The sequence below is a fragment of the Entelurus aequoreus genome, linkage group LG09, assembly GCF_033978785.1.
Source record: "Entelurus aequoreus isolate RoL-2023_Sb linkage group LG09, RoL_Eaeq_v1.1, whole genome shotgun sequence".
NCBI classification, from domain to species: Eukaryota; Metazoa; Chordata; class Actinopteri; order Syngnathiformes; family Syngnathidae; genus Entelurus; species Entelurus aequoreus.
The window spans coordinates 41,007,053-41,030,429 of NC_084739.1; the positions used below are offsets into that span (position 1 = coordinate 41,007,053).

The 23,377-nt window shown below is 43.2% G+C and overlaps 2 protein-coding genes across 4 annotated transcripts in view; one reads left to right on the top strand and one right to left on the bottom strand.

The window, feature by feature from the left end:
* The window catches only part of LOC133657437 (adhesion G protein-coupled receptor A1), a 541,657-nt gene that overhangs the window by 308,299 nt on the left and 209,981 nt on the right, over positions 1 to 23,377 (bottom strand). The window lies entirely within an intron of this gene.
* On the top strand, positions 717 to 6,386 carry LOC133657438 (uncharacterized). 2 transcript variants are annotated; one of them, XM_062058768.1, is made up of 11 exons: positions 717 to 1,234; positions 2,312 to 2,422; positions 2,543 to 2,657; positions 2,835 to 3,655; positions 3,824 to 4,010; positions 4,126 to 4,374; positions 4,540 to 4,664; positions 5,061 to 5,107; positions 5,192 to 5,340; positions 5,468 to 5,629; positions 5,817 to 6,386. In XM_062058768.1, the coding sequence occupies exons 1-6, from the start codon at positions 809 to 811 to the stop codon at positions 4,281 to 4,283; spliced, it is 1,818 nt and encodes a 605-aa protein (XP_061914752.1). In that variant the 5' UTR covers positions 717 to 808; the 3' UTR covers positions 4,284 to 4,374; positions 4,540 to 4,664; positions 5,061 to 5,107; positions 5,192 to 5,340; positions 5,468 to 5,629; positions 5,817 to 6,386. The 2 variants fall into 2 exon arrangements, with proteins under 2 accessions (XP_061914752.1, XP_061914751.1); XM_062058767.1 differs by having other exon boundaries at positions 5,468 to 6,385.

Below are 23,377 nucleotides of genomic sequence, written 5' to 3' on the forward strand. Positions count from 1 at the left end.
TGTCTCCGCCCCTCCCTCACGAATGCTACTGCGCGCACCCCTCCCCTCCCTCCCCTTCCCACACCCAGACACACACACAGCGCGCCTCCTCCGTGTGACACAAGAGATTCAGAAGAACGACACCGCAGCGCTGCCACAAAACACACTCAGATCTTCTGTTTCTAGCCGATACTACATAACAAGTAACGTAAAATAACGCAGTAACGCATCATGTAGTAACGGTAACTGAGTTACTGAAAATAAAAAATAACGCGTTAGATTACTAGTTACTGCCGAAACTAACGACGTTATAACGCAGTAACGCATCATGTAGTAACGGTAACTGAGTTACTGAAAATAAAAAATAACGCGTTAGATTACTAGTTACCGCCGGAACTAACGACGTTACAGTAACGCGTTACTCGCGTTAACACTGCATCCAACACAATGTCCCAACTCATATGGAAACTGGGTTTGGACAATACTCAATACAAGAAAATAAGGATGACGGCAACATTGTCTCTTAAAGGCCTACTGAAAGCCACTACTACCGACCACGTAGTCTGATAGTTTATATATCAATGATGAAATCTTAACATTGCAACACGTGCCAATACGGCCGGGTTAACTTATAAAGTGCAATTTTAAAATTCCCGCCACACTTCCGTTCGAAAAACTAATTTGCATATGACGTATGCACGTGACGTCACAAGAGCTACGGAAGAGGTTGGACCTTATCGGACCCGACATAAAAACCTGTGTTTTCGACAAAATTCCACAGTATTCTGGACATCTGTTGGTGAATCTTTTGCAATTTGTTCAATTTACAATGGAGACTACAAAAAAGAAAGCTGTAAGTGGAAAGCGGTGTGTTGCTGCGGGATGTAGCAACACAAAGACAAACACAACTGGTGTTGCATTGTTTTTATTCCCAAAAGATGGCGGCCAAGCTTTACTATGGAACAAAGAACTCAAGCGAACACGGTTGGATTGGACCACACACACAAAGTACAGTGTATTATGCAGCGAACATTTCGAACAATCATGTTTCGAAGAGGGTCCCTTGCAAAGGGCAGCGATGGGCATCGCCACCACCCGTCGACTCGTGCTGAAGAAAGGTGCGAAGCCAACTATTTTCAACAGACCACGGCCATGCTTAAGTGCAAGTTCGACAAGTTCAGAGCACCCCACACCCTCCACAAGTGGACAGACTGTGCACATGAGGTCTGCATTTGCCAAAAGGGAAAGGAAGAGGGTAAGAATCTTGATTTCCAGTTTCCATAGTCAGACTACACGGTTCCAATATCCATTTCTTTGTTCTCAATTGTTGATGACTGATGATAACAACCAAACCTAACCCCTCCACACCCCGGATTGTAAATAATGTAAATAATGCAATGTAATTATCTTGTGTGATGACTGTATTATGATGATTGTATATATCTGATAGTATATATCTGTATCATGAATCAATTTAAGTGGACCCCGACTTAAACAAGTTGAAAAACTTATTGGGGTGTTACCATTTAGTGGTCAATTGTACAGAATATATACTTCACTCTGCAACCTACTAATAAAAGTCTCAATCAATCAATCAATTAAAACTCACACACACAGTCATAGACTACTCCAGTGGTTCTCAACCTTTTTTCAGTGATGTACCCCCTGTGAACATTTTTTTAACTCAAGTATCCCCTAATCAGAGCAAAGCATTTTTGTTTGAAAAAAAGAGAAAAAAAAGTAAAATACAGCACTATGTCATCAGTTTCTGATTTCTTAAATTGTATAACAGTGCAAAATATTGCTCATTTGTAGTGGTCTTTCTTGAACTATTTGGAAAAAAAGATATAAAAATAACAAAAAACTTGTTGAAAATAAACAAGAGATTCAATTATAAATAAAGATTTCTACACATAGAAGTAATCATCAACTTAAAGTGCCCTCTTTGGGGATTGTAATAGAGATCCATCTGGATTCATGAACTTAATTCTAAACATTTATTTTGTTGAAGTATTATTCAATAAATATATTTATAAAGGATTTTTGAATTGTTGATATTTTTAGAATATTTAAAAAAATTCTCACATACTCCTTGGCATACCTTCAAGTACCCCCAGGGGTACGCGTACCCCCATTTGAGAACCACTGGTCTACTCCATGAACAATGAAATAAATTAACAATAAAATAGTCTACATATAATTATTGCTTCAAGTTCTAGTCAAGTTCTTCTGAAGTATAAAGTATCGTACATTTACTGACATTACTGTCAATAGTGTCAATACTGTCAATAGATTACAATAGACAATAATATAAAGTATTGTACATTTACAGACAATAGATCAGATCAAGGCCAGTACGACTACGGCATCAGTGGCGGATGCGGTGGATGAACCAATGGCAATGGCACTAGATTTGCCTGATAAGGAGGGCGATCAAGATCAGGTTCGATTTGTTTTCCTAATCAATGTTCAAATGGATTACAGTTCAAGCCCAATACAAAAGTATTCATAATTTATGTAAATGAGGTATCCATATTACATGTAGCTGATTCTCCATTTCCAGGGAAATACAAGAGAACAAGGATGCCAGACGGACTGGGTACCGATTGGGAGAGCACCAACAGCAATGACCAGTAGCAAGAGCACCCAAACAGGGAAAATACATCATAGATCAAAGGGTATGTCTATTTCGGTGATGAACATGATTCTGCACATCACAGTACACATTGCACAGCTGCCTGTGCAGAGTAGAGTAGACAGATAAATTAGGTGATTCAAAGACAATAATTAGTATGTGATTCTAGTTTAATTTTAACAGATTATATAAAACAACTTGTGTTTGATTTTATTGCTAGGACACCAGGTGACCCCAGAGATCCTCAAGAGGGTTAGAGCTCGCCTGGCCAGGGTTAGTGAAGTCCCATCGTCAAGTGTAGCAGCTCCATCTGACAGCCCCGAGATGCAGACTAACATAGCAACTCCAGGTGCTCCTGCATTGTTTGATGTAGGACCAGCATCAAGTCCCACTGTGCCTTTTGTTAGTGGTTCTTCCGATGACAGCTATGTGTCGAGTGAGTCATCGACATCGGATCTGTGTCAATCTGACGGGTCGCCAGATCGCCCACGTACTCACCAGATGCGTGAAGAGGGCTGCCACAAGGAACCGAAGTACATCATCTTTGAGTCGTGCCTCCAGAGTCTCGTCAAGTGGTGTCACTGTCCAGTCTGTGGCAGCCAGGACATAAGCCCTTCTTGGGATTCAAACGGTACACAGCTGACCATGACTCTTCAATGTGCATCATGTGACCAGAGGAGTAGTTGGAGCAGCCAGCCAAACATTGGCCCTTATGCCGCGGGCAACATCCTGCTATCTGCTGGCATCCTCTTCGCTGGCGCATCTTCTGGCAAGGTGTTGCAAGTGCTGAAAAGCATCGGAGTGGTCACGTATGTGAAGAGGACATGTTTCAACCACCAGGAGCTCATCCTGCAGCCAGCCATCAAAAAGGTGTGGGAGGAACAGCAACGGACGCACCTCACCATGCTGCAGGCGGAAGGCCGACCCCTTGTCCTTGGTGGTGATGGGCGAGCAGACAGTCCGGGACACAGTGCCAAGTTTGGTACCTACACCACAATGGAGCTTGTGGCCAATGTGGTTCTCGACCTTCAGGTTGTACAGGTACGACCATATAATCTCACTAAAACACTAGTAACACAATAAGCAGAGAAGGGATTTTCCAGAATTATCCTAGTAAATTTGTCCAATAACATTAACCATTTCAATGTATACTAAGCCCCTTTTTCATTTTTTTCTTTGCTCATTCCTTTTCTGTTATATATATTTCAGAGCAACGAATGTCTTGGCAGCTACCCTATGGAGATGGAAGGACTGAAGAGGATGGTGGAGCTGTTGATCAGCTGGGACCTGGATGTCGGGGTGCTGGTGACAGACCGACACAGACAGATCGCTAAATGGATTCGCGAAAACATGCCCAATACACGGCACTGCTATGACATCTGGCATGTTGCAAAATGTTAGTTGGATTATTTGTATGCATGACAAGTTGTGAAGTAGTGTGTACATATTAGTGATCAGATGAATGCCATATTGTATTTAATCCACAAATTTCTGCTTTTTTCTGTTTGTAGCCATCGGAAAGAAACTGAAGGCCATCTACAAGCATAAGGACTGTGAAGACCTGAAGCCCTGGGTGCAAAGTTTAATCAACCACCTCTACTGGGCAGCAGTGTCTACACCGCCTGGAGAGGGGGAACTTCTGGTTGCCAAGTGGAAGTCTGTGGAGTGACACATTCAGAACATCCACAAGGACCATGGCGACCTCTTCCCAATTTGTACTCATGGACAACTGCAACGGCAAAAGAAATGGCTCAAACAAAGTGAGTAGGCAAATAAGTTGCCCGAAAGCAGTGAGGGACTAGCAGTATTTTCCTGCACATCTTTTGAAAGTCCAAAAATTCAGATAAACTTGTAAGTAAATAACCAGTTTAAGTTGACTGGAACATTTTTGTTGAAACATTGTTCTATTTTAAATTTATGTTTAGGTTCACGCTCAGCAGTGAATCTGGAGGAGGTGGTCAACAACAAGTCCCTGCTGAAAGATATCGCCATGCTGTCGGGTGAACACCAGACTTCCAAGGTGGAGGCGTTCCATAGCCTTATCATACAGGTGAGAATTAGGCTGATCGCCTGTAGGTGGCGTCGGTGGTTACCACCTGCCACTAGGACTTTGGTGGCCAGGGAGCAAAATACTAGGGCATACTAAATGTAGCCTTGATACAGTCAGTGTAAGCAAGAGAATGTTAGAGGTCCAACATAGTGGCTAGGCAGTTAGAGGTCCAACATAGTGGCTAGGCATCTTGGTGAGAAAGATTGCAAACAATTCTGGTGTGGTGTTAAAATTAAAAACAAAACAGCTTCATTATTGCAGGAGATCAAGGTTTAATAGCTGACTATAAACAGTTTAATACACAAACATTTGTATTCAAATTTACAAACTATTTATAAATTTACACACACATTGTATGGACGCATGACTGAAAAAAGTGTCTTTTATCTTATACAGTTCGCACCGAAAATGTATGTCTTCTCATACATCGGAATGCTGTGCAGGTATGTTTTCACACTAATCTAAGTGTCACTAGTGTGTGCCATAATTTAGTACTAATTATTCCATTATTCTGTTACCACACCTAGGAACCTGCTTGCTGGGCTGCACTGGAATGAAAACTCGAGCCGCCCTATAGCCACTACACAAGCGGGTGCTGAGCGCTATGCAGTACGCTACCCGAAGTATAAAGCAGGGGGCCATGTGGTCAAGAAAATCGCGACAGAGCCAACATACCGTAAGTGTAGAGGACACAAAACATGTAAACACTTGACACTTTGTATCATGATAATAATACTGTCAAGTTTCACTCTCCATGAGTATATTATGTTGTGAGCAGGAACATGTACAATTGTATTTTGCAGGCTACGTAGATGACTTGATCAGGGAGGTTGTTGCTGGCTGCAGACAGACCCCTGACCAAAGAACACCAGTCAGCGTCACTGTGGATATGCCTCCCTTCCTCTGCGATGAACTGGAGAAGCCAGACAAGGAGGAAGCCATCGCCAAGCACAAGAGTCGCTTCGGTAAGTGTTAACTGCCCTCCCAGTAACAGTTAGAGATGCTACCTCAGTAGAAGCATTTAAGTCCCATCTTAAAACTCATTTGTATACTCTAGCCTTTAAATAGACCCCCATTTTTAAACCAGTTGATCTGCCGTTTCTTTTCTTTTCTCCTCTGCCCCCCACCCCACACCCTCTCCCCCTTGTGGAGGGGTTATTCCGGTGACCATGGATGAAGTGCTGGCTGTCCAGAGTTGGGACCCGGGTTGGACCGCTCGCATGTGCATCGGTTGGGGACATCTCTGCGCTGCTGACCCGTCTCCGCTCGGGATGGCCTCCTGCTGGCCCCACTATGGACTGGACTCTTACCTTTATGTTAGATCCATTAAGGACTGGACTTTCACAATATTATGTCAGACCCACTCGACATACATTGCTTTCGGTCTCCCCTAGAGGGGGGGGTTACCCACATATGCGGTCCTCTCCAAGGTTTCTCATAGTCATTCACCGACGTCCCACTGGGGTGAGTTTTTCCTTGCCCGTATGTGGGCTCTGTACCGAGGATGTCGTTGTGGCTTGTGCAGCCCTTTGAGACACTTGTGATTTAGGGCTATATAAATAAACATTGATTGATTGATTGATTTCTTTTATTGATTAAGTACAGTGGCTATGTGGATTGTGTTGCAGTCACTGCATGTCTTGGAACCCTGTGTAGTCCATCGATGGGAATGTTGTCCTAATCTTATGTACTACACAAGCTGGTAGTACCACCCTTATCTCCTTTCCCAGATATCCCCAGCAGAAGCGGACAAACTGTCGATAGGCTGTGTGTCGTCTCCGCCTGCAAGTACAAAATAGTTGTTAGCAAATGATGGCAGCTGTTATTATCCGGTCATGGATACACAGTGACTCACTGTTCTCTGAGATGCAAAAGACATTGTCATGCATTCTATTTATTTGTCATTTACTGTTGCAGTAAATTGTAAATATTGTTGACATCTAAGGTTTTATGTATGTAATACTTCTATGATATATAATGTCATGTACATTGTAGCACAGTACATTTCACAGAATAAGAATAAGATAAGAAAGTGCTCATTCTGATTTATCTTCCAAAGGTTGATAGAATTATTTAAACTTATTAGTGCCTCACTCATTTTGCTGTTGCTGCAGCACGCCATATTGCTGTTCGTAGGCGTAATACGCTGTCTGCAGCACCCATTCATCCAGACACACAGATGGAAAGCCAGGGTGGTCTATGATGCACGTCTCCACCCTCTCCTCCTCCATCGTTCTGGCCACTGCATCTAGCTCACGACAGCAGACACACTCTGCCACTGTCTCCATGTTCACACAGTTGTGACATGTACACCTGGAAATAGAAATATTCATAATATGTGTAAATCAATTCTTATTATGGACACCTGCAATCTGCAAACATGTGGAATAATTAATATTATATTATAATAATATTATTAATATAATATTATATATCTTATTAATCTACATGCATATTTTTAGTATTGCCGGTATATGGAGCTGTGGCCCATAGAAATAATGGGTAATTAATTAGGTTTGACATTGTGTCAATGATAGATACTTAGTCTATAGATAGGCCTGGGGTGTAATTTGTAACACTAACAGTAACAGTGCAAGACTAGGCCACAAGCTAAAACTAGTCTATAAATAAATAACATTTTACCATTCTGTATTCTGAAGGCGATCTATGTTGTGTGCTACTCCAGCATTGTGTCAATGATAGATACTTGGTCTATAGATAGGCCTGGGGTGTAAGTTGTAACACTAACAGTAACAGTGCAAGACTAGGCCACAAGCTAAAACTAGTCTATAAATAAATAACATTTTACCATTCTGTATTCTGAAGGCGATCTATGTCGTGTGCTCCTCCAGCATCAATAGCAGCAGCGTCCTCCTGACAGTCTTCGTCAGCTTCGGGTTCAAAACGGTATGGCTCTATCCCTCTCACAGCTTCTGAATCGCTTCCAATCCCCACTAGTTCTTCACTTGCACTTTCCTCATCCAAAAATCTTTCATCCTCGCTCAAATTAATGTGGAAATCGTCGCTATCTCGGTCGGAATCACTCTCACTTCTGGCGGCCATCATTGAAAACAATAGGAAAGACTCAGTAGCCCCAGCTCTTGTGACGTCACGCTACTTCCGGCAGGGGCAAGGCTTTTTTTTTTATCAGAGACCAAAAGTTGCGAACTTTATCGACTTTGTTCTATACTAAATCATTTCAGCAAAAATATGGCAATATCGCAAAATGATCAAGTATGACACATAGAATGGATCTGCTATTCCCGTTTAAATAAAAAAAATTCATTTGAGTAGGCCTTTAAAAAGGAACACACTTTTTTTAAATATTTTGCCTATCGTTCACTATGAATCATTATGAAAGACATGTTGTTTTAACGCATTCTAAATATTAAATACATTCGATCAAAAGTTCGCTTATAATGTAGTTTATGGGAGCCGTTCAATTCTGCCTATAGAGCCCCTAAAAAATGAAACACCTCCATTAGGTTTTACATACAGAATGTGAGTAAAAATATATTTTAGTAACAGGCATATTTATAATAATATTTATTATATATGTATTTTGATGATTTTAGCATACATAATTTAAAAAATGCATCACGACATTTGCTTTTTTTTTCTTCATCACTGATTTCTGCTCAGACTTTATAAGAGCCAACAAACATAATGAAACCTCACTTATTGCGCAAGTTCAGGTGAGATGCATGATGAAGCGAGAAAACAGCTCGAACACAGAAGTGATTACGTCACCGCTATAAATAGTTTGTCTGTGTTAGCGCTTATAATAACAATATCACTAATACTTGTTTAATATTCAAGTCACAAAATGTAAATGGAGTATTGTTGATGCTTTTTGAATGGTTATTTATTGGATTTTATTGGCGGAATAGTGAAGCTCCCATTGGCTCCGCTGTAAGCGGACTTTTATTTAAGTGTATTTAGGTGGCGACTTGTCCAGGATGTACCCCGCCTTCCGCCCGATTGTAGCTGAGATAGGCTCCAGCGCCACCCGCGACCCCGAAAGGAATAAGCGGCAGAAAATGGATGGTTGGATAATATTTAGAATGCATTACAAAAAATCCATTCGTTGTCATGTCTTTCATATTGATTGTGAACGTCATCATTATTGTCGTCATTATGTAGGCAATTTATTAGCGTCAATTGTGTGTACCTATATATATTTATATGTGTTACAATTATATGGTATGTGGGCTTGTATAAAGCCTCAGGGAGTTGAACGCCCCTGCCTTACATAGTTCCAGGTCACCCTTGGGCAAGGTGTAGCACCCGAATGCCCACCCCATCAGGGTTACGATACCCCCCATGAAACAAACTAAAAGATGATGTGTTACCCGGCCCGAGGAAGCCCGGGGCCCTCCTCCGGAGCTAGGCCCAGAGACAGGGCTCGTCAGTGAGTGCCTGGTGGCCGGGCAAAGCTCAAAGAAGCTACGTGGACACACCATAGTATTCGGCCTTCTTGGATACCTTGCATGGGGTCCTGTATGGGGCGCCGGCATGGGATTCCATAGTCTTGCTGGTGGACTTCAACGCACACGTGGGCAATGACAGTGATACTTGGACTGGCGTGATTGGGAGGAACGGTCCCCCTGATCTGAACCTGAGTCGTGGATTGTTATTGGACTTCTGTGCTTGTCATGGACTTGCGAAAACAAACACCATGTTCAAACATAAGGATGCTCATAGGTGTACCTGGTACCAGAGCACCCTAGGCCAAAGATCAATGATCGATTTTGTAATCGTATCAGCTGATCTAAGGCCGTATGATTTGGACACTCGGGTGAAGAGAGGGGCTGAACTGTTAACTGATCACCATCTGGTGGTGATTTGGGTTAGATGGCGGGGGCAACCTCTGGACAGACCTGGCAAACCCAAGTGTGTAGTGCGGGTGAACTGGGAACGTTTGGAAGAGTCCTCTGTCAGGAAGGACTTCAACTCCCACCTCCGGCGGGACTTCTCTGCCATCTCTGTGGAGGTTGGGGACATTGAACAGGAATGGGCAATGTTCAAAGCCTCTATTGCTAAAGCTGCAGCTGCGAGCTGTGAACAGAAGGTCTTAGGTGCCTCGAGGGGCGCTAACCCTCGAACACCCTGGTGGACAGCGGTGGTCAGGGAAGCCGTCCGACTGAAGAAGGAGTCCTACCAGGGTATGTTATCCCAGGGGACTCCGGAGGCAGTTGCAAGGTACCGACAGGCCCGAAGGGCAGCGGCCGTGACTGTGGACAAGGCTAAGCAGAGGGTGTGGAAGCAGTTTGGGGAATCAATGGAGAAGGACTATCGGGCGGCACCAAAGCTGTTCTGGAAGACCATACGGCACCTCAGGAGGGGGAAGCAGGGAACCATCCAAGCTGTATACAGCAGGGATGGGACTCTGCTGACTTCAAGTGAGGAAGTCGTAGGGCGTAGGAAAGAGCACTTTGAGGAACTCCTGAACCCAACTACATCAGACACACCCTCCCTGACAGGAGCAGAGCCTGAAATCGATGGGGGATCGATGTCGATCTCTCGGAGTGAAGTCACTGAGGTAGTTAGACTACTCCACAGTGGCAAAGCTCCGGGGGTGACGAGATCCGTCCAGAAATGCTGAAGGCTCTGGGTGTTGAGGGGCTGTCTTGGTTGATACGCCTTTTCAACATTGCGTGGAAGTCTGGGACAGTGCCGAGGGAGTGACAGACTGGGGTGGTGGTTCCCCTATTCAAAAAGGGGGACCAGAGGGTGTGTGCTAACTACTGCTGTTTGCAGATGATGTGGTCCTGATGGCACCTTCGGTTCGTGACCTTCAGCTCTCACTGGATCGGTTCGCAGCCGAGGGTTCAGCGGCTAGAATGAGGATCAGAATCTCCAAATCTGAGGCCAGGTTCTCAGCAGGAAACCGATGGTTTGTACAGTCCGGGTAGAGAACGAGACTCTGTCCCAGGTGGAGGAGTTTAAGTATCTCACTACCATCTTCTTGAGCAGCTCTCACTGGATCGGTTCGCAGCCGAGGGTTCAGCGGCTAGAATGAGGATCAGAATCTCCAAATCTGAGGCCAGGTTCTCAGCAGGAAACCGATGGTTTGTACAGTCCGGGTAGAGAACGAGACTCTGTCCCAGGTGGAGGAGTTTAAGTATCTCGGGGTCTTGTTCACGAGTGAGGGAAAGATAGAGAAATAAATCAGCCGGACAACCGGAGGAGCTGGGGCAGTATTGTAGCCTCTCTGTCGCACTGTTGTGACGAAACGAGAGCTGAGCCAGAAGGCAAAGCTCTCGGTCTACCGAGCTATCTACATTCCTACTCTCACCTATGGTCATGAAGTGTGGGTCATGACCGAAAGAATTAGATCGTGTATACAAGCGGCCGAAATGAGTTTCCTCAGAAGGGTGGCTGGCATCTCCCTTAGAGATAGGGTGAGAATTTCAGTGACCTGAGAGAGACTCGGTGTAGAGCCGCTGCTCCTTCGTTTGGAAAGGAGCCAGCTTAAGTGGTTCGGGCATCTCATGCGGATGCCTCACGAGCGTCTCCCTAGGGAGGTCCTCTTTGCACGTCCCACTGGCAGGAGACTCCACGGCAGGCCAAGGACCAGATGGGGGGATTACATCTCCTCTCTGGCCTGGGAACGCTCCGGGATTCACCAGGAGGAGGTTGCTAATGTTGCTCTGGAGAGGGAAGTCTGGGAGTCTCTGCTGGAGCTGTTGTCCCCGCGACCCGATTCCGGATAAGCGGTTGAAGATGGATGGATGGATGTTACAATTATATAAGAGTGTTTTTGAGAGCCTAGTAAGTTTGTGCAAGGTTAAATACCATTCTAAAGACCTAAAATATATACACTATTCATGTAAATCATAAAACAAATATTGTTAATACTTTGCGGGTATTTAGCTGGACCATAATTACCGCGATGACAGCTTGGATTATGTTTGTCATATTCCTGTGTTTATTTTCACTTCCTGTCCTGGTGCTCTTGTTTTGTCAGTATTTCCTGTGTGGTCCCGATGTTGCACCACATTTACTTTCTGTTTCTTGTCCTGCCAGCACACCTTTTCCTCGTTGTTAATTAGTTCTATTTAGTTTCACTTTGTTCCCTCCTTCAGTGCTGGTTCATTATCTAGTGTATGCCAAAAAGTTATGTTGCCTTCTAGTTTCCTGGTACAACTTTATTTTTCTTCTGCCTGTTTCTTAATCAAACAAATTTCTGACTGCACAATGCTTACTTTTTTGTGGTGTGTCTGGGATCACAAAAAAAAGTAAAAATGTGACATCATTGAACACTCAAGACTATTAACATAAAACTATTTTATGGAGAATAATTGTTGTTTTATTTTCAGAAAAACAATGTGAAATATATATAAATGACAAATTAAAACAAAAATAAATGGACATTTAAGATCACGTTTGCCACTTTTGCTACAACTATATGAAATCACCACACTTGGTAGATTTTCATTCAGTTGTGAAATTGTGTAGACAAAAAGCCATACTTGCCAACCTTGAGACCTCCAATATCGGGAGGTGGGGGAGGGGGGCCTTGGTCGGGAGTGGGGGCGTGGTTGGGGCGTGGTTAGGGGTGGGGGCGTGGTTATGGGGCGTGGTTAAGAGGAGAGTATATTTACAGCTAGAATTCACCAACTCAAGTATCTCATATATATATATATATATATATATATATATATATATATAATATATATATATATATATATATATATATATATATATATATATATATATATATATATATATATATATATATATATATATATATATACGTACTTGACTTTCAGTGAATTGTAGCTATATATATATATATATATATATATATATATATATATATATATATATATATATATATTTATATATATATATATATATATATATATATATATTTATTTTATTATATATATAAATAAAAGAAATACTTGAATTGTAGTGTTCATTTATTTACACATATACACGCACACACACAACACTCATCTACTCATTGTTGTACTTGAAAGTACAATGCTTTGTTAAGGGTTGAATTGTCCATCCTCTTTCTATTCTCTGTCACTATTTTTCTAACCATGCTGAACACCCTCTCTGATGATGCATTGCTGTGTGGCATGCACAAAAGTGCTTTCATCAAATGCACGAGAGTGTGGAATCTTCCATCTCTCCCTAGCATGGCCCAAAACCGGTCAATCCTTGCTTCCTGGGGGAGATCTTCCCTGGCAAGCAATTGGTACTCCAGTACTTGTACCCGGAGGCTGGTCAGGTCCAATCGCAGCTGCGGCAGACTTTTTTTTGGGGGGGCGTGGCCTCCATCTCCGGCTGAATACCGGGAGTTTGTCGGGAGAAAATCTCTGTCGGGAGGTTGTCGGGAGAGGCGCTGAATATCGGGATTCTCCCGCTAAAAACGGGAGGGTTGGCAAGTATGCAAAAAGCAGATAGCGGACATGACACACCTACTGATTACATAGCATCAGGAACAACTGGGGGTTGAGTATATTGTTCAAAGACACTTTGACAAGGTCACAGGGACACTGCGGATCGGCCCTGCAACCATCGATTTGGGGGCCAACCGCTCCACCACCTGAGCCATCAGATCAAGCAGAGTCAATAAATTATTGAGTAATCCAATTCTGAGGAGAACATTCTCCATGTAAATATTCATTTCCAAAGCTAACACCAGCATCAGATTAAATATGTTCAGTAGTCTCCAGTAAAAAGGAGTGTTCACACTTTGGAGAGTAAATTGACATAAATCATGGCTCTAACATGAGATACGTCAAATGAAACAATAGAGAGAATTATCAAACTTTTTCAAGAAGGTAAATGATCATGCAATGTTGGAAAATATGTTGATTGTTCAAAGTCAACTGTGTCTAAAATCTGGACCATGTACAAACAACATGGGAAGGTTGTAAAAGGCAAGCATACGATCAAATATCAACACATTCATTCATCCATCCATCCATGTTCTACCGCTTGTCCCTCTCGGGGTCGCGGGGGTGGCTGGAGCCTATCCCATTTGAATTCGAAAGGCAGGGTAAACCCTGGACAAATTGCCACCTTATCGCAGGGCCAACACAGATAGAAAGACAACATTCACACTCACATTCACACACTAGGGGCAATTTAGTGTTGCCAATCAAGCTATCCCCAGGTGCATGTATTTGGAGGTGGGATGAAGCCGGAGTACCCGGAGGGAACCCACGCAGTCACGGGGAGAACATGCAAACCCCGCACAGAAAGATCCCGAGCCTGTGGATCGAACCCAGGACCTTTTTATAGTGAGGCACCAGCACTAACCTCTGTTCCATCATGCTGCCTATCAAAATGTCAAGACAGGAAAAATAAAGCAATATGTCTTAAAAATAGAAAATGCATAGCAAAGCAAATGAAGAAAAATGGGCAGTCACAATCTTGAGTCACTGGAAGAAACTGCCTTCAGGAAATGGGATTTGAATACAGAAAATCAAAACAAAAGCCTTCATTAATCAGCTAAATAGAAGCAAATAAGGTTGCAATGGGCTAAGGAAAAGCAACCGTGGACTATGGATGACTGGATGAAAGACATATACAGTAATGAATCATAAATCTGCATTTGGCAAGGTGATGATGCAATAACGTTTGTTTGGTGCCATTCCAATGAGATTTATAAGGACGACTGCCTGAAGAACACATTAACATTTTCACAGTCATTGACAATATGGGTCAGCATGTAATGGCAGTGGCTGTCATTACATCTTCAAAAAAAGTGCACACGGACACTTTTTCTTCTTCCATCCATCAAACATACTTTGGGGGATGATAACACCATTTTTCAATATTCAAATGCATCTTGCCATAGCGCAAAAACTGAAGACGCATTTTGAAGAACGATGCATAAGGTCAATGTCATGGCCTGCAAAGAGTCCAAATACAGTCCAATTGAAAATCGGTGGTGGGAATTGAAGAACATGGTCCACGACAAGACTCCAACCTGAAAAGCTTATCTGACATTCAGCCATGTGAGCAACCTTTGAGATAAAGTGATGAAAACTGACGAAAAATAAGGAAATTCAGCATGAAGTGCTGCCATACAAGCCCGAAAGAAAATTTTGAAAATCAGGACTACTGCAATTGAGTGCATTTCTACACTATATTTTACCTTTAGATGTATTCTCATCCACCAATCTCCTTTGGCTGTCTGAATGACACTTATCATGTATTATTGTACCACATATTTTTTGTTTGTTTACTAACATTATTATCATTGAAAATATAATGTAAAATTGTCTAACATGCATGCAACAAACTCAAAAAATGTTTTCCATTCGGCAAATCTATCCTGTAGCCACGTGCCCTCGGGTAATATACTTGCGGTGTTGTGACCTTGGTTTACAATCTGTCACGTCAAAAAATATACCTTCTATCTGGCTGCTAATAAATGCTCTCGAACTACATCCGGTTTGGAACAAACAGTGTTTAGATTGTAATCATCCAAATATTAGCAGCAAAGTAGAAAGCTGTCAACGTTGTGGCTAGAAGAACAAACGCAGGCAACAACAAGCTGGCTAGCTAGATGATGCTAACTAGCGAACTTTTTTCTGTGGCCCTGATCTTCTACCCCCGTACTGCAACTCAGCACGGCGTTTAGGCAATAGAAACAGTGAGTACCTGCGGTTGAGGCAAGCGTTCAACAAATCGTGTTTAAGTCGTATTGTATTTATATTTCATTAAAATTGCTGAAACGATATTCTGACATGAACATGAATGTTTAAAAACGCAGATTTCCGTGTTTTCGCGGATATTTCACATGCCTGGACAATAGCTTTGACAGAAAGTTGAAACACGATGAAGAGTACTGTTTATCACTCGTTCAGTCTGTGCCTCAGAGACTGCAAGCTGTTATAAAAGCCAGAGGTGGTGCAACAAACAAAGTACTAGTTGTGTGTTGTGTTTTTTTCATGATTCCATAACCTCAGAATTGAGTGATTCCATATATTTTTGCTTAATCCAAAAATGTTACTGTTGCTTACCACCACAATACATTTTATTGATTTATTTGAATGTTTCTTAAAGCCAGAAATTTGCCTTTAGAAATAACTTTAGTTTTGTGTCATGTCTGTTTTTTATTTCTACAAAATTAAACCACTGAATGAACATCCTCCAAGTCTGGTGATTACATCATTTTCATAGGTGTTGTATTTGTGGAGCGAATAATGCTCACGATAATACAGCGGTTCTCAATGATTTCTATCAAGCCACAATCACACTGAAATGCCTGCCTCTAACCTCCCCGCGAGCCCCCTGCTCACCCCACTCTACTATTTCTGAAGTACTGCCCTGATATAATGCTACAGTATAGGAAACACTGTGTTGTATGAAAAGGTAGTTCTAAAATGGACCATGTTCCCAGATGATTGAGATGTTCTTCCTCATCAATATCTACACATTATTAGTTAAAGACTGGACATCCCACAGACACAAAAACAATCTGGTGTATGCTACCCAGTGTAATGATGAATGCACCGATTCATATATTGGGGAAACAGAACAACCACTAAACCGACGCATGGCACAGCACAGATGGGCAAACTCTTCAGGCCAAGACTCAGATGTCTACCTGCACCTGAGGGAGAAACAACACTCCTTTGAGAAGAAAAATGCACCGATCCTGGACAGGGAGGACGGATGGTACAAAAGAGGAGTGAGGGAATCCAGCTATGTCAAGGTTGAACAACTATTCCTGAACAGAGGAATTGGTCTGTAACACCACCTATCTCTCACATACAACACTGTCCTTTCAACCATTCCTAAAAGACTCTGCAATCTAGCATCCAACAAATAACAGGAGTCAGACACCTTCTGGTCACCTTCTGTGACCAGAATGGCATTCGTTTACAACTGAATGGAATGCTTACGTGGGGGATTCCGACTAATTTGAAATGGTAGTAGTCGATCCACAGTGATCGTTCTGCCACATACCTCAATGCTAACGAGGGGAAATTACAAACCCCGTTTCCATATGAGTTGGGAAATTGTGTTAGATGCAAATATAAACGGAATACAATGATTTGCAAATCATTTTCAACCCATATTCAGTTGAATATGCTACAAAGACAACATATTTGATGTTCAAACAGATACCATTTTTTTTTTTTTGCAAATAATCATTAACTTTAGAATGTAATGCCAGCAGCACGTGACAAAGAAGTTGGGAAAGGTGGCAATATATACTGATAAAGTTGAGGAATGCTCATCAAACACTTATTTGGAACATCCCACAGGTGAACAGGCAAATTGGGAACTGCATCAACAAGCGACATCAGTGTGTAAAGGATATCACCACATGGGCTCAGGAACACTTCAGAAACCCACTGTCAGTAACTACAGTTGGTCGCTACATCTGTAAGTGCAAGTTAAAACTCTCCTATGCAAGGCGAAAACCGTTTATCAACACCCAGAAACGCAGTCGGCTTTGCTGGGCCTGAGCTCATCTAAGATGGACTGATACAAAGTGGAAAAGTGTTCTGTGGTCTGACGAGTATACATTTCAAATTGTTTTTGGAAACTGTGGACGTCGTGTCCTCCGGACCAAAGAGGAAAATAATCATCCGAATTGTTATAGGCGCAAAGTTGAAAAGCCAACATCTGTGATGGTATGGGGGTGTATTAGTGCCTAAGACATGGGTAACTTACACATCTGTGAAGGCGCCATTAATGCTGAAAGGTACATACAGGTTTTGGAGCAACATATGTTGCCATCCAAGCAACGTTACCATGGACGCCCCTGCTTATATCAGCAAGACAATGCCAAGCCACGTGTTACATCAACGTGGCTTCATAGTAAAAGAGTGCGGGTACTAGGCTGGCCTGCCTGTAGTCCAGACCTGTCTCCCATTGAAAATGTGTGGCGCATTATGAAGCCTCAAATACCACAACGGAGACCCCCGGACTGTTGAACAACTTAAGCTGTACATCAAGCAAGAATGGGAAAGAATTCCACCTGAGAAGCTTAAAAAATGTGTCTCCTCAGTTCCCAAACATTTACTGAGTGTTGTTAAAAGGAAATGCCATGTAACACAGTAGTGAACATGCCCTTTCCCAACTAATTTGACACGTGTTGCAGAAAATGAAATTCTAAGTTTATTATTATTCGCAAAAAAAAAAAAAGTTTATGAGTTTGAACATCAAATATCTTGTCTTTGTAGTGCATTCAATTGAATATGGGTTGAAAAGGATTTGCAAATCATTGTATTCCGTTTATATTTACATCTAACACAATTTCCCAACTCATATGGAAACGGGGTTTGTACAATTCAACGACTGTTGTTGGCTTTGACAGTTAGGATTGTTCGTTTGCATCAAACCATTTTTTTTACTCACTACAATAGGGCACAACTATCCTTGCCCAGGCACACCCTCCTGGTTTTGGAGTATAAATATTTGGGTTTTGGCACCACCCGCTAGACTAGATCTGACCAATCTAAGTCTATGAGCACAAACTGATGAAGCCTACTTGGATGAGAGGCGAAACGTCTTCTAAGGCAAACCAAACAGTCTAGTTGCGATCGATTGAATGCCCTGAGATTACAATGACCTGAATGAATGAGAACATTCATAGTTGACATTTACATCATTATTGAACTTGGACCAACTGTGTGAATGCTGGGAAACTCCCTAATCCTTCTCCAAGCACAAACAAATCAACCCACTTCTCCCTCTGCTGTACACTCCCAGTCTGTTGCAGCCTGATCCCAAACACCCCCTAGTGTACCGCTGCATCAAGCCAAAACAAGCAGAGCTAAGGAAGCCAGCCAGATCTTTTCACAATGTGCTTTTCAACATTATTACAAAAAGGTCACCCACACACATTAGATAGTAAGAAAAATAAAAAAATGCTCATTTGCGAAAACCTGAAGGCAAAGGGGCACTTATTAGCCACTGACCTACATTCACAGTAACACTGCACCATTGTGGAAGAGGACCCCGAGGACTCATTAGGAACGTTTGTGCTAACCAGCTGATGTTTAACAAATTGCTTCTATAACGTTGCTTATGAAACAGCAAACTTTCAATTTGTCCTTCTGCGCAACAAATGTTTAAAAGCTCGCCCGTTTTCAGCAAGGATTGCACAGAATAGTTGGTAGAAAATGTATGAGTAGAGCCTTTCCATAGCAGAAATCTCTTGACTTATTTTTCTTAATTGTTGAATATGGACTATTTTAAAGTTCAAAAAGAAAATTGCATTAGCACACATCATTATGTGCACTTGCACAATGGAAGATGGGGCGAGTCAGAGTGATGCTGGTCCTGGAATTGGTACCCTTCATTGTAAAGAGATGATTGATAAGTTGTTGTAGAGCAGGGGTGTCTGAACATCGACCTGTGGGCCGCATCCGGCCCGCCAGCGTCCCCAATTTGGTCTGCGGGATGTGCAGAGCTTTTTTTTTTTTAATATATGCTGTTTAGCCGCTTAGGCAAATCTTATTGTTAATGTAGATGCCCATATCTGCCGTAAATATTTATTTTACAAAAGACAAGTGTGGGATACTTCTCTTGTTGCCTTTTTTTTACTTTTAATAAATGTCTGGATATATTTATTGTTTGGCACAGCCTGACTGGAGCAGGAGGGGATAGAATTAAGAAATTGTGGGTACAAGAAAAGAAGAGTATAGTATTTAACCCTTGTGTGGTGTTCGGGTCTGTGGGACCCGTTTTCGATTTTTATTAACAGAAAAATGATACAATGAATTAATGTTTCAAACTGAGACTCACTGGCTTTGGCTCATTTTCTGTGAAGAACATATATCAGAATACATATTTAATGAACACACACCATACACCCCCCCTACACATTTCTATTACATATAAGATGTCCGGGGTCCACTGGACCCGGAGCTAATAGAAGTGTGGAAATTGATGTTCTGTGTACCACACGCCCACACACACGCACACACACACACACAACACACACACACACACACACACACACACACACACACACACACACACACACACACACACACACACACACACACACACACACACACACACAGCAGGCCTAGACGGGGAGGACAGAGTGTAGGTACACAGAACATCAGAGGGTCAAATGTGCGACAAAATGAGCGCAGACAGTGTTGACAAACAATGTTGCAACCTTGTGTGGGAAGCGCAGGTGCAAAAACACAAAAGAAGAATCCCTGTGGAATGCAGAAACTGGCAGATAAATTTCCATGCAACGTTCATATTGTTGTTACTAAGCCAGTGTTTGTGGGTCTTAGACTTAGACTTACTTTTTATTGTCGTTCAAATTTGAACTTTACAGTACAGATAAGAACGAAATTTTGTTGCATTAGCTCATGGCAGTGCAGGATAAAAAAGCAATAAGGTGCAGATATAAATAAATAGATTACTGTACAGATAAATATATTGCACTTTTGCATGTGCATCTATGTTTATGGATGTATGTTATATTATCTTTTTATTCCAGCGAGTTCATCCATTTTTGGGTGGAATGGAGGGGATTATTATGATGCGTTGAAGAGTCTTACAGCCTGAGGGAAGAAGCTGTTACAGAACCTGGAGGTTCTGCTACGGAGGCTGCGGACCTCTTTCTAGAGTCCAGCAGTGAAAACAGTCCTTGGTGGGGTTGGGAGGAGTCTCTGCAGATTTTCTGAGCCCTGGTCAGGCAGCGGCTTTTTGTGATCTCCTGGATAGGAGGAAGAGGAGTCCTGATGATCTTTTCCGCCGTCCTCACCACTCTCTGGAGAGACTTCCAGTCTGAGGCACTGCAGGCTCCAGTCCAGACAGAGATTCAGTTGGTCAGTAGGCTCTCTATAGTGCCTTTGTAGAATGGGGGGAGAGCGCTGTGCTCTTTTCATCCGACGCAAAAAGTGCATGCGCTGCTGAGCTCTTCTTACAAGAGCTCTGGTGTGTAGGGACCAGGTCATATTGTCAGTTATCTGCACCCCCAGGAACTTGGTGCTGCTTACCATCTCCACTGCTGTGCCGTTGATGAAGAGTGGAGCGTGGCTGGACTGGTGCTTCCTGAAGTCGACAATGATCTCCTTGGTCTTGTCGACGCTCAGGATCAGGTTGTTGGTTCTGCACCAGTCAACCAGATGTTTCACCTCCTCCCTGTAGTCCATGTCGTTGTTGTCACGGATGAGGCCCACTACTGTCGTGTACTTCACAATGTGGTTAGTAGTGGACCTGGCGCAGCAGTCATGGGTCATCAGCGTGAACAGCAGCGGACTCAGGACGCAGCCCTGGGGGGAGCCGGTGCTCAGGGAGATGGCACTGGAGGTGTTGTTGCCCACTCTCGCAGACTGGGGTCTGTCTGTGAGGAAGTCAAGCAGCCAATTGCCAAGGGGGGTACTGAATCCAAGGGGGGCCAGTTTGCTCACCAAGTGCTGCGGGATGATGGTGTTGAATGCCGAGCTGAAGTCCAGAAACAACATCCGCACATGTGTCCCCTTTCCTTCCAGATGTGCTAAGCTCAGGTGGAGTGCAGAGGAGATGGCGTCCTCTGTGGACGGTTAGGGCGATAAGCAAACTGGTATGGGTCGAATGTGGGGGGAAGGCTGGAGACAATATATTCCTTTACCAGCCTCTTGAAGCACTTCATTACATAGGTTTTTTGGGATAAGTCAGTATTTTAACAAAAAAGTGTTTGATTGTGAGGCATTAAAAGCCACAAAATGCAACGGGTCCATCAGACCCACAAACACTGGCTGAGTAACAACAATATGAACACCACACAAGGGTTAAAGCATAAAAGGGAACTGAACTCCTTTTGGAATTTTGCCCACATCCACAATCCCTATGTGAGAAAAGAACACACATTTATTTATATTTTCTGTATATTGTAAATAGTGAAAAACTTAACTAAGGGGGCTAACAATACAGTTAATGGGGATTTACCTAGTTTAACCCTACAGGCCTCTAAACAACCTCCAGAAACCTCTAACTGTAACGTTTTTGGCATGGTGTGGTGTTTCCAAGATGCAAAAGGACGGGCAGGAAGCAGCGTGCAGGTAGGGGAGTTATTTAATCCTCAAAAGCAAGGCAACAGAACGTGAAGCTCATTACTATAGAATGGTGAAATATCATGAAACAAAGCAAACATAAAACAAACAGTCGCGTGCAGCAAACAAGACTGCCAGAAAAAGTCAATGACTAGGTAGGCCTAAATAAGGCAGATGATTAGGCGGCAGCAGGTGGTGACACTAATCATAAAGTAGAAACAGCTGTGCGAGATCCTCCTACTGTTGCTCCCAGCAACAGTAATGTAAACAATGGATGGCAAGGAGTGCTAGAACATAACTAAACAACAAAACCTAGGAGAACAACAACAAACAGAAAACAAACATGACCTGTCATGAACAGGCCATGACAGTACCTCCCCTGAAGGAACAGATTCCAGACATCCTGAAAGCAAGTGGAAAGTCACAAGCGGGTGGAGGGAAGAGTTAGCGGAAGGTCGCCAGGCCAAGTGTTCCTGAAGCCACCAAGGATGAGTCAGGTGACGGGAGGCAAACCGAACGCCGCTATGAACTGGCCACATCCTTGTCTGACGAGAAGACGGACGTGAACGAGACCAGAACCTCAACAGCCATAAAGTTTCTTTTAAGGTGGGTAGTAGCTTCCTCCCTTGCAGGGTCCCCAAAATGTCCATGTAGAGCGGGTAAAAGAACCAGATACTGCCATGGAACAGAAACAGGAAGTTGCTGTGGAGCAGGGACAGGAACAGGTGGCACATCGACCATATATTGCCTGTTTCAGCCACGGGTGGTTCAAGAGCCTTGGAAGACTGTGGAGTGGGTGAGGTGAGCTAAGGTTGCTTTTTGGGAGGCAGAGCTTGAATCCTGTGGTCGGGGACGGAGCCTGGGTCTTAGGAGGTCGGGGCTGACTGGATGCTTTGTTTCTTGAAAAACATGTCTTGGTAGTCCGCTATGGATAATTTAATGTCTCTTAGTGGTGGCTGGCTCATGGCATCATGAAGACAAGAATCTGTGCGTGAAGCTATTGTGTCAGCAGCTGGGAGAGCAAGAGAGTATGTGTGTAGCATAACGTCTTCCGAAAATGCCACAGGCGGCGGAGGCGAGACGTCATCATGGCGCAAAGACTTCTTGCTAAGCCACAACATGGAATGTATGGCAACATGAGGAATAGCACTACCAAACTGCAGCGCCGAGGTAGGAGCGACCTTTACTTTGAAACGGTGGAGAAATCCATAGAGTACGCACGTCGGAATGGGGGGTAGAAGTTGCTGAGGTCGGCTTTCGCCGATGACAACGTGCACGGTAAGGCGTTGTGGCGATGTCCCCAGGTCAAACGAAGTCGATCGTGACCAGCTTGTCATCTGCACTCTACATTAACTTCTTGTTCTCCTTTGGTGAATAACGGACGGTTTCTGCTTCCATTGCCTTTAACATCCGCCACATCTTCTGGAGAAATGTCATCAACTTCAGGAACACTTGTTGCTGGCAGTCTTCTGTAATGTTTCTGCATGGTGTGGTGTTTCCAAGATGCAGAAGAAGGAGCAAGAAGCAGGGTGCAGGTAAGATGGTTATTTAATCCTCAGAAGCAAGGCAAAACAACGTGAAGCTCATGACCTTAGCATGGTCGAATAACATGAAACAAAGCAAACATAAAACAAACAATTGCCTGTAGCGAACAAGACAGCCACGTCCTTTGCCGTCATCTGGGTGTGGGCTTGTCCGGGATTGTCCTTAGGATGCGGGGGCACA